Genomic DNA, 11,629 nt, shown 5'->3' with positions numbered 1-11,629 from the left:
GTGTAATATTCAGGGAACCTTGGTTCCTGATGTTGGCTACCAATAACATGTCTTTTATAAACGTTCAAGGTATTTGATTCCGTACTATCTATGTGCAAAGGTTTTGTAGCCATTAGACAAAGACTTGGTCATTGCTCATCAACAGGCGGGCCATCTCCTTTGGATGGAGATAACCTAAGGACTTTTTGTGCGTATAACCCAAACTCCAGCCCATGTAATCCATAATGCAAAGGTCGTTTAGGCTCAACGCTTCTTAGAGTTGACGTTACGACCGGCGCCAACCTTCACACGGCCGCCCATCTTGTTCCGCTCACCGGTCAAGATACCGGGGAGGTAATCCTCGTCCATGAGGTCACGCTCCCGTCGCTGCCGGCGCTCCTCCTCGGCAGTGGATCGAGTGTATTCCTTCTGGTCTTCGGCCAGAATGAGTTCTCTGCCCCAGCCGTTCTTGCCACCGCCTCCCTTCCACTTTCCGTTGGAACTACCGTGTGTGGGCTTGGGGACGCTGAAGACGTTACCCCGGTTATTCCATTGCATGTTCTTCTTCAAATGCATGGTGAACTGGCCATTGGCAGTAGTAGTGCACGAAACACGGGTGAGTGTGTCTTTACCGCAACGAGGGCAGAACTGCTTGTTCATCTCCTTGGTGGTGGAGAAGCAAGCGTGACAGCGCTTGATGAAGGTCTTCAGGTGCTGGACTCTTTGCAAGGTTGTCGTTGACAACAGGTTGAGGTTCATCTGCAGAAGAACGTTTTGGCACTGCGGAGCAGATTAGCATTTATTCGTTTATATTTTGGGGATCTGATTTACTAACCGCAAAATCAGTGGTCATAGTAGCGATCTGCATTGTCTTCGTCTCTGGTGCAGAGTCGGCACCAGCGTCGTCGCGGGCCAGCCGCTTCTTATAGTTGGAGGGTGTGATCCATTCTCCGCCGTCCGAATCAGCAGCGTCATCTTCATTCTGGTCCTCCTCTGGTGTATCCTCTTCAGCTGCGGGCTCAGCGACATCCTCACTTGTGGGCACATCCTCTTGCGGAGGGGCGGACTCCTCGTTCTTGGGTTCCTCCACATTTTCTGTAGCGGGAGCCTCCGGGGCACTCTCGGTAGCGGCATCGACGCCGTTAGCCTCAGCACCCTCCACCTTCTCTTCCTCCTTCACAGGTGGCTTTCCGTTGACACGCTTCTGTCCAGGAACACTGCGCAATCTCCAATCGCCTCCATTGCGCTCACACTCAATTTCATAGGCAAGCGCCAGCACCTCGATATCGGTTCGACTCAGGACACTGCGATCACCAGTCTTCCGGGCGAATTCACTGACCACATTGAAGCTTTTGGGGGTGGGCGATCGCTGCTTCAAGAACGGAAGATACAGGGTCTCGACACGGAGACGGGCATCGGGGTCGCGAATCTCAGCAACCACAGAGGGTGTGGTGATAAGTTCTTCACATTGGCCGAGTAGGGTAGAAAGCGGCGGGGTATTTTTGAGGATAGGACCGGCGTCCAACACAATTGTGTGGACGGACTTGGGCGGTGATGACACTGAGTCCGTCATTTTCGTATCGTATTTTCCCAGATCCTATAAAAACAAGGAAAGAGAAACTCGATCTAGTTGTGGAGGGGAAGTAGTGGGCGCTTGTAATGTGGAAAAGGAAATTTCTCGGCCAGTTGGTCTGTGCGCGCTTATCGGCCTATCTTATCGCTTCCAAGGTTCTTTCCCAGATGTAGCCTACCAAACACTTTGCTTTAAGAGGTCCAGGAATTGATTCAAATTGTCAATCTTGAGGGAATTACTTCCAAGGTTTCAAGTGTTTTTCTAATTGTACCTATACCTACCTAACAAATAATTTTCTCAAGTCCAACATTGCATAAGACTTCAGGACTGAGGTCTATGCCGCAAAAGAGAACAAGTACTTCATACTGTACCTACCTAGCAGTGAAATATATATCCTGTTGAACATTTGAATTGACATCTAGGTCATGCTATTTGAGTTTTCCATCACTCGAAACATGAAAGATTCCTCTAGTTGTCCTCAGGGATAGTACCCACCTGATGAAGCTTTCCAGATTCCAAAAGTATTCTTGACCCCGGAAGTGTCATACATAGTACTGGAGGGCGTCTCAGACAATTAGTTTACAACTATGAAAGTTGACAAGTGAAAAGTACAGAAGTTACAGTTCATGCAAGCAAAGGTCCTAATCATCTACATTGGGCTCGGAAATTTTCTAGCTCAGTAGGTAGTTCGAAATAGAGAACTGCATTTGTATGCATTTGAGCCGTAAGACTGATGAGCCTTGTGGGCAGTCCCCCTCGCCAAGAAGAATGCAATCATATTATTTACGTACTATTCTCATTACCATTTTTACTTCAGTCAAACATTTGTGCATAGAACTACTTGCCGAACTTCGCATCTACCACCTGCAGGTACAAAGGGAAAAATACCAAAATGGCGGTCAAGCACGTGGAAGACACCGAAGCCTGCAACTTATACGTCGTGATAGATTTGGTCTCCTTCCTCTCGGGGTAAGGCATGAGTTGGATCTTTAGAATTCGAAATTTTGGAAATAGCGGTAAAATGTGCCCAAGTCTCACAGTTGCAGATTGAACCGTGAAGGGTCTACACAGGATCAACCTCCTGAAGTATTGAAAATTGTGCATTTAAAGCTGTGCGTCTGGGCATGGGATTCTACTCTTGACTAGGTACTTACCCGTCACAGCGGCTATCTCAACGGATTATACGGCAGGCGAGTTCGTTCGCCTCTAGGCAGGAAACTAAACAAGTAGGATTAGAATACTAAGATTCGTCGATGAGTCTGTGACCCAATGTTGAAGGCTTGGTGCCGGGTCATTCATTTACAAGGAAAATGCTCGTTGCCTCTCGTGTACAAAATTTCAACTTGGGCCATGCTTAATCAACCCTGTCCCACGAGGTCAAGTCACATTGTGACAGGGCTAACAAGAACACAAAGGAGTTACACAGCTTATTACAGAAACGTGGAAAGATCCGGGCACAGCCATATTACTGGTTCCCAACAAGACGGCGTGTACGAGGATTTGATAGTTGAGAAATTTCAAGTATGATAGATCATCTGACCGCAGTGGGGTGCCGCCAAACCCTAGCGGAGATTTCTTTGAAAGGGAGATAGACACACCGCAATTGGCCAACTCAAAGATTTTCCTTTCCTTTGTTTTTCTCTTTCTCTTAATCTCCACCATGTAGCTCTTGTGTGAGGTCGAGTTCGCGTTATTGGATGTTACGCAGGATGTGTGACGTGAGTTTACGATCCAAGACCGTGCTTCGTGCTCGAGCTCAAGATGCAAGTCCTACTATGTGGAAAGAATCCGATGATGACAAAAGCAAAACCATTTTTTTCTGGGCGACAAACTCTGAATGCGAGTCTGGAGCACACAATTTCCTCCTTGCTAAATTTCGAATAGCCGAGGCGCCCCTCGGAAAATGAACCTAAATAATGATGATCTCTGAGATCTATTTGACAGCGAAAATACCCCAGATCAAGAGAGAAATAGCAATAATATTACGCCTTGAAAGGATCATTATTGGTAGAAAGCCCTTGCACTTTGGCGATCCGAGCGATAAGCTTAACGAAGCCATGACGTAAAGTCCAATGAAACTTGGTCTGTATAGTAGCCACCAAGAGCATGGAATTGACCGTTCACGTAATTTTCCAAATCTTCCCCGTGGTCTATGCATCAGTGGCTTCGACCGTACTCAGAAACTGGGAGACGAGGCAAGCTGAAAAGCGTCAATCATTGATCCCTACTGTGATCTGCAGGTCCTGCTGTTGATAGATCGCACGCCTCCTGCATCTTGAATTTCGCCCCAGTCTAGTGTCCGCTGTCTGCCCTGCTGCAGATGTATCATGTGCATTACCTCACACTAATCACAGAATCAACCAATCACACCGCACAAAATATTTCCTTCATCTCTTGTGGCCAATAGAATCCGGGGTTACAGCTATTCCACGCATTTGCGGGCCAACCCAGGAGATCGTTCGACCTTGAAAAATGGAAATGCGGAAGAAGAAAGAAAGGAAAGAATCAAGGAACGGACCGCTTCAAATTCCAAATGATAAGCATGAGTACTTCGGTGCTTCTTCTGGTACCACTTCACCATCAAATGATATTGGGTAGCCTGAAGCCACAGATGTGATCATATTAAATTTCCGCACTGAAGCCTTGACCTAGTAGATCATTACCACCATAAGATGATGCCGACCTTGATCTCAGATGTAGTACTACGAAATACGCATGCGAAGATCCGAATGAAAGCGAGATCTGATTTACAGGTAACCCCTCCACAATGCGTAATCGACTCGATGATCTAGAACCCACTCAGGAAGTATAGTTTCATGACTAAGAGACCAATACAGGGGACGACAATCGCTGAACCTCTATGGGCAAGAAAATCCTGATATGAATACCAAAAAGTGTTCAAATTATCCACAACCTTAGTAAACCCCTGTTTCATCCATCACCAGACATAGAAAAGTTAAGGGTTCGCTAAGTGCCAATGGAAGACGAGTAGTCTGTAGAGTTTAACAATAGGGATGTATTTATTGCGCATATCAAGGTCCCGATTCGTCGATTTAACCCCTTGCGCGGCACACTGCACCTTATGCTCTCCTAGACCGGGATCGTGTCTTGCACTGCCAATCCGGGGAGCGAGGAGCCCTCACGCAGGGAGATCCGCTCTCACCTAGGGTGACCGGACTAGTGGATTTCCGCTCCAACCGTTTGCCATTGAAGCCCGGACGTGTTGTTTTTTTTAGACTAAGCCCTAGGGCTTTTCTAGGCATTAAAGTCAGCGCATGGTAGTGTTATATTCCTCTTGTCCTTCCCCTCTCGTGTCGATCTGGGGGAGTAATTAATTTCCTATCGCTCGTTTGATTCCCTGGTTTGCTTGACAGTTGGTGGTCTGACTATCGCTGCGATTGATTCGTCTTTCATTTGTCTGATTCTATCTTCTATCTTCTATACTTCTTTCCATTTTCTGGCTTTCGTGTCTTGGCTCTTCCCAATCATTCATGGCCAAGAAGTGACTCAGAGAGGGATAATTTTGCTATACTAGGCTCACCACTGCCAAGTGATTACCAGTTCGCATCATTGGTCAAGATGGATTTATTCAAACGGGACGATGGCGACATTTACCTCTCCCCTCGCGGCGTACAGGGCTTGACTTGCAGTGTTGTCTTCACAGCACTGGCAACAATCTTTGTAAGTCTGCGTCTGTACACACGCGTCAAGATCATGAGGAAGATGGAGTCGAATGACTGGATGGTTGTCATCGCACTAGTAAGTCACTTTGAAATGAGTTATTCTACATTCAATGGAAACCAAAACCTTACTTAACTTTAATAGGTCAACTCGTATATTTTCATGGCCCTGGATATGGTTGAGGCTACCAGTGGAATGGGAATGCATCTCAAAGACATCCCACCAGCGATCCTCGAAAGACAGATGAAGGTATGATCTAGATCCGTCTTAAGAGGTATGTGCACTCTAATTATGGCTTTCCATCAGGCCTTCTGGCTCACAATCCCCTTCTACAATGCCGCCGTCCTGTGCGCAAAGGCATCCATCCTCATGCAATACTTTCGTGTCTTCCCTACACAACGCATGCGACTCGTCTGTTGGATTATGATCACAATCCTCGCGATATACGGTACATGGGCAGTACTCAGCGCATTCTTGAACTGCATCCCCGTCGCTAAATTCTGGGACGACTCGATTCCCGGATTCTGTCTAAGTAAACCTGGACTCTGGTTCTCAAATGCCAGTATGCATATTACCACCGACCTAGTGATCCTCGTTATCCCCATTCCGGCTTTAATCGCCATCGAGATACCCCGCAGGCAGAAAGTGGCACTGATGATCCTGTTTGCATTGGGTGGATTCGTTTGTGTAACCAGTATTGTCCGCCTGGTCAGTCTGAAGACGATTTCCGACTCGACAGATCCAACATGGGATAATGTGGGTGCCGCGTCGTGGTCCGCCATAGAGTGCAATACGGGCATCATTTGTGCTTGTCTCCCCACTCTCAAACCACTTATTTCCAAGCTAGTACCCGGTCTTTTGTCTACACTGAATGGAAGTCGCCGACAAGGGAGTGGAATTGCGTCTATGACTCGGCGAACTACAACATGGAATGATGAGTCTACACTTGGTGCACCATCTGAAGACCCTGAGTTTGGAGCTGGAGATCCTGAGCGGATCCTGGAGCTTGTTCCTAGTGGTGCTGCCAAATATGGAAGACGTTGGTCTAAAGATGACAAGTTTAAGAGGCTGGGTGTACCTGATATCTCGGAGATTACTGGTCTTTGGGACCCGGAGTACACTGGTCATCATCAGCATACCGTCTCTGAGACGTCTGTCTATTCGCGGAATTGATTGATCGCAACTGATCCATGCCGTCATGTCAGGTGTATCGATACAGGATATCTTCTTGGGAGTCAATTGGGGTGTCATTTATTTAGTCAGTGATGATTTGAGGTTTATATGATACCTACGAAGGTTGCACGCTCGTTTTGGGGGTGGAATTGGGCTCCCTTATTCTGGCAGCAGAGGGTCTTCTTTCTTTATAATTTTTCTTTCCTGGTCATAATTTTCACTGTTAATGAGCTTGAAGTCGGATATGTAATTACGAATATGGACCAAAATATTAATGATTCTTTCATGTTCTAGCAAAAGATTACCGAAAATATGAATCACCCGCCATGAGGCTGGCACAAATCAAATCTGCGCCGGAAACATTCCAGCGAATGCTTTAAAAGTCGGCAAATTCCTTATCAACTTCTTCAAAGTAATCAAAGACGCCCTTGAAAAGCTTCACACCAAGTCCAGGATCTTGTCTACCGGTCGTGGCCCGAATGCTGTGCATGCTAAGCTGTACAATACCACAGTCGATGGCTCGCATTCCAATCTGAGCACTAGTCATAGGACCAATGGTACCACCGCTGCGAGAGTCGTTCCTGATCTGGAAAAGTTGCAGCTTTGAGCCACATCGAGATGCGATTTCCTTCATCATACCAGAGCTGACGCTATCGGTGGTCATATGGCCATTGCTATCAGTGGAGACTGCCACACCGACGTTGAGACGCGGCGAGTGGTTCTCCAAGTAGGCGTTGAGGAAGTTGGGGTTAACGGCATGGCTCACGTCTGAGGAGACCAGATAACTATTCGCAACAGTCTGAGAAAGGATGTTGGGACCGTAGGTCTGCCCCGCAAAGGCCTCGACGATTCTTTCCATAACGCTGCCCATGAAATTTGACTTTGCACCTTGGCGCAGAAGACTGCCAATTTCTTCATCGTCGAACATGCCGACCATCTTCACGATGCCGGGCGACTTGTTGTCATCGGAAGCCAAGAGACCCTCCTGGGCAGCATAGCAGCAGAGCTTATCGTCGATCCGACCAGCAAAGATCATGTCTTTCTCCAATCCACCAAATTGAGCGGGTTGGATATCAAACAGTTCCAGCTCCCACTCAAGAATTGAGCTGTAATCAGTCACGCCAATCTCATTGCAGATAACCTTTACCAATTTCTCGGGCTGGGTTGCAGCGAAGGTTCCCGCTTTGATGTTGATCGACGGGGTGGAAGTTGTCTCAAACAGATCCGAGTTGTCAACGCCGATAATTGGCACCATCTGTGTCTCTTGGTTGAATGGGCCATTGGCAGGCGTTCCGAAATGGGGAGCCAGAGTGGGAATACGGGCGATGGGCCAGTCAAGCTTCACCAGCTTAGTCTCGATCTTTCCGGTATCTGGATTCTTGACCAAAACTCGACCGCCGATACCGAGGTCACGATCCCACCAGGTGTTCCCCAGTGCACCGGCATACGGAGCAACAGCAAGCTGCTCGTAGCCCGCCTTGACTGGGAGCTTCGAGACAGGCTTCAGCTTGGCCGCGAGGGCATCCACGTGACCGGCAACAATTGCCATTCCATTGCCACTCTCATATTCCTTGCCAATGTTGAAAGCAAGCAGTGAGCTGCTGTTCCGTGTAACGTAGAACTTGCCGCCCCGCTTTAGGTCCGAGGTCCACACCGCACGTTCGGAGAGCTTCTTGTAGCCATGCTGCTCGAGCTGCTTGGAGAAGGTATCAACGGCGTGGAAAATAGTGGGGTTGGTAGACATGAACTCGAGGTAGGGCTTTGAGTAGTCATCGGGGTTGATGGTTGCTGTAGTCGTAGCTGGCTTGGATAGTGGAGCTGAAGCTGGAGCTGGCAGGCCGTAAGAGTAGTCAGGCAGCTGGGCGGAGATCTGGGAAGCCCAAGGCTTGTCCAGACCGAATGTGTGTTTCCGGGTCATGGCTGATGTTTCGGTCTGTGTAATATGGGGTAAAGGGTGAGAGGTTGGAGTTGGAGAATGAAGTTGTGACTCGTGAGGGGAGTTGGGGAAGAGGCTGGGGCCCCTTGCTTATCGCCGAGGTTCCGGCTTCGATTGGGCCGATAAGGTCAGGAACGCCGCTGCTTTCGGTAATTGCATTAGGTGTTAACATCACTTCTAGCTTACATGTCGTAAACTTGAATTGAATTCAGCTTCCCTTAAATTCAAGTACTTTACAATGTGGAAAAAACTTCGTATAATTCACACCGTTTTGTTGTGTCCACGTACGTGCACATACCCTGGCCAGGATGATGCGATACCGGATTCAGTATTCCAGGCAACTAATCTAGTATGAGAAATTCTCTCTGTTCAAGATAAGTCCGGAATTTTATCATGATAATAAACAGTACTTAAACATGCATTTATAATTGGAATAGGGCTTGTGGCATTACTAGCGTTTTTGATTTGAATAGAACCAAGCTTCCGAGATTGCAGATAACGATGACAAGAATGCTTTGCTAGGTTTTCAATACTGAAGAAGGTCTTAAGAAGAGCTGGTTAAAGCTACCTTAGGAAATATTACAATAAATTTGGGCCCGAAAGAAGCTAAACGGGCTGATCTTTGTCAAGGTCCGACCTCGGGGCGACTCTGGCAAGCTATCTGATGCTCATGTATTGGTCCAAAAGCCTCTCACATGATTTATACCATTTCAAGCTCCTGATTCTTACCCTACTCGCTTTGAATCAGTTACAGTTAAGTGAAAAAATGTGAGACCTTCTCTAATTTAATAACTATTGGAACTGTAGTATTGTTGAAGTGTACAATTTCTTTTCAGAGGTTACTGATGTTACTTTGCTAAGAACATACACTACCTAGGTATCTAGTCAAAAGTATCCCCCAGATTGGGCAGTTTTCGGGCCTACCCCATCAATTATACATATTCACTAAACAGTTCCAACACCACACCACCATATCTTACGCAAATTCTATATGATTACGCATAGTTATTAATACCCATGTAACGCACAGAACTATTTCTTAATATCTCATAGAAATCTACCCTAAGCTTTCTAACCACTAGTAATTGTCTCGTCATCCTTTATACTAACACATCAATTTTTACGTATAGTATTACTCACCATAATTCTGCTACATATCTCTTCAGGTACTATTAAATACTGTTATAACTTCCTCTATAAATAAGCTTTAGATATAGTTCAAAAAGTCCTTGTTTTCACAGCATGTGAGTAATGTTGAAGGGGTTTAAAAGCTCAGTAAATGCTTCGGCGGCTCCTCTGTATTTACACATAAATTTTCAAACCGCTCTATCGCCACCAAAGCTATATGGTTCTTGAATTATCTTCTCAACATACTTCTCTTTAGCCATGGATTACAGTAAGGCTTTTTTTGAAACGAGCCCTCTTGATACTGAATGGTACATGCCTTCCCAAAGGTTGGTGGTTGGGTTGCCCTACCGGACCCGCACTTCGGAAAATACTTACGGTCCCCATTGTACTTTGGCGCCAATCGCGGGATTATAATTTCATTGGCAAGCGGTAGGATTCTGAGGACGGGATCGGCCATGATCTGTGAATTCATGTCAAAATCCCATGGGCTGCAGGCAAAGTGCAGATCAATCAAAATACTGGTTCGACGGCAATGGCTACATAATACAGGGGAAATGTGCCTCGCTTCTGGCGGAGCGATGGAAATAATCACCCAAAAAGGATAATTAATCCACTTGAACTCGTGACTCATTGACGGACATACGTTGACAAGGAACACTAAGACGAACAGGTGCTCTCGGAGATTTTGGTACCGACCATATGTGCTCCGCATGCAAAGAAACGCTCCTTGGAGAAGTCTCATCTTCCGACAAGTCTCAACGTAATAAACTCATGTTAATTCGATCCGGCTGTCTATGTAAACTGGCTGTGAAAGGCTCCGCGAACCGGCCGATACCTCCCGATCAAAATAAATTCTGACGTGCTAGAATTCAGCAGAAGGTAATGGGCCACACCGGAATAGATCACCGATGGCCCCTCTTTTTCATTTGCCACTCTCCCGTAAACATGCCGCTAGAGGCGGAAAATGGCGGAATACAACGTCCATAGTGGGTTCAATGGTGCTGGGGACTACTGTAGGGGTCTTGAGTCTTCCAGTATGGCACTAAATCTATAGTATGGCACTAAATCCAACGGAACCTCAGAGTAGGATTCAAACTTCCCAAAGGGAGTCGCACTTGCGAAAAAAATCCGTTTTTCGGCCCTTGTTCGGTACGAAGACCTCGAGATGACCACTGATTGATAAGAATTTGCTGTGGGGTGCAACCGCCAAGAATGACCCAAAGACGGGTTGAACGATCAACCAATGATACAAAGGAATTTAGCTGGCAAAGCTCAGTTGGTCCGAGTGCTCCGAAGGAACTCAGAAATCAATTGCGTCGCCGCATCATCGATGGTTTAAACACGTGGATCGAGGGGCGCTCGGATTGCCCAAGGGGGCAGGCGAGCGTGGCTAGCGCCATCAGATAAGATCACCGAGTTGGGGGAGTTAGGGCTCGACCAAAGAATGGAAAGGACGCGGCAGGAGTTCTCGTCGATCCATGCCTCCTCACCGCTGAACAAGAACTAATAGAGACTAGTTTTGTCCCGGGAAAAGGAATTTCGCGCACCATGACACTTGCTATTGGTTGAATCGCCGTTTCTGCTAGGTAATGGCCGGGTTTACACCGAAGGTGGTGGGGGACATGGCCATCCACGTTCCACGGATTTGATACTCCATCGCCTCTTTTATGGGAGAATTTCGTTATCTGATTTCCTCTGCTGTCAAGCTGCTTTTCTTTTCTATTGCTTATTTTTCTTGCTGTTCAATGGTAAGCAGTCGTTTCGTATCCGATTGTCTACCGAATAGCTCAGTGTTGTTCAAGTCTCGGTGGACATTGTAGACGCGGCTAGCGATGAAATCCCTGAACCATAAAATGTAGATAAATACAGTCAGCCCACTCGGTCAAGCTTACCTCCACACGGATCTGATAAAAACTAAATAATATGCAAGGAAACACACGGCGAAAACTCTGTAATAATGGATCCCCCCGCTACAGCCGACTTGGACCATCCGAAACCGGCATCATGTGAGCACAATCTAATCTGATCATCGCCCTTTTCTTCTCCCTCCTTTCCCACTTTCCCCCCGAACTTCTTTTTAGCTTCTTTTTAGCTATCTCCGACTTATCCACCTGCAGGACTCTCAAATTTATTTTCACCTGTCCCTTTGGTCATTAATT

The 11,629-nt window shown here is 46.8% G+C and overlaps 3 protein-coding genes across 3 annotated transcripts; 1 reads left to right on the top strand and 2 right to left on the bottom strand.

Moving 5' to 3' along the window:
* Positions 1-243: 243 nt before the first annotated feature.
* N7484_003483 (rRNA-binding endoribonuclease) lies at positions 244-1,552 on the bottom strand (the record flags this gene model as incomplete). The annotated part of the gene is made up of 2 exons (XM_057113903.1): positions 244-759; positions 815-1,552. 2 exons carry the CDS (start codon positions 1,550-1,552, stop codon positions 244-246), a joined length of 1,254 nt encoding a protein of 417 aa, XP_056974043.1.
* Positions 1,553-5,131: 3,579 nt separating this feature from the next.
* N7484_003482 (uncharacterized protein) lies at positions 5,132-6,406 on the top strand (the record flags this gene model as incomplete). Its single annotated transcript, XM_057113902.1, has 3 exons — positions 5,132-5,311; positions 5,378-5,482; positions 5,540-6,406. The coding sequence occupies 3 exons, from the start codon at positions 5,132-5,134 to the stop codon at positions 6,404-6,406; spliced, it is 1,152 nt and encodes a 383-aa protein (XP_056974042.1).
* Positions 6,407-6,782: 376 nt separating this feature from the next.
* N7484_003481 (M18 family aminopeptidase) lies at positions 6,783-8,324 on the bottom strand (the record flags this gene model as incomplete). Its single annotated transcript, XM_057113901.1, has 1 exon — positions 6,783-8,324. The coding sequence occupies one exon, from the start codon at positions 8,322-8,324 to the stop codon at positions 6,783-6,785; it is 1,542 nt and encodes a 513-aa protein (XP_056974041.1).
* Between the last annotated feature and the right edge of the window lie 3,305 nt (positions 8,325-11,629).

The sequence above is a fragment of the Penicillium longicatenatum genome (genome assembly GCF_028827895.1).
Source record: "Penicillium longicatenatum strain IBT 33135 chromosome Unknown contig_2_segment0_segment0, whole genome shotgun sequence".
Classification (NCBI taxonomy): Eukaryota; Fungi; Ascomycota; class Eurotiomycetes; order Eurotiales; family Aspergillaceae; genus Penicillium; species Penicillium longicatenatum.
The sequence above is the reverse complement of the archived record's forward strand: the minus strand, read 5'-3'. Positions and strand labels throughout refer to the sequence as shown.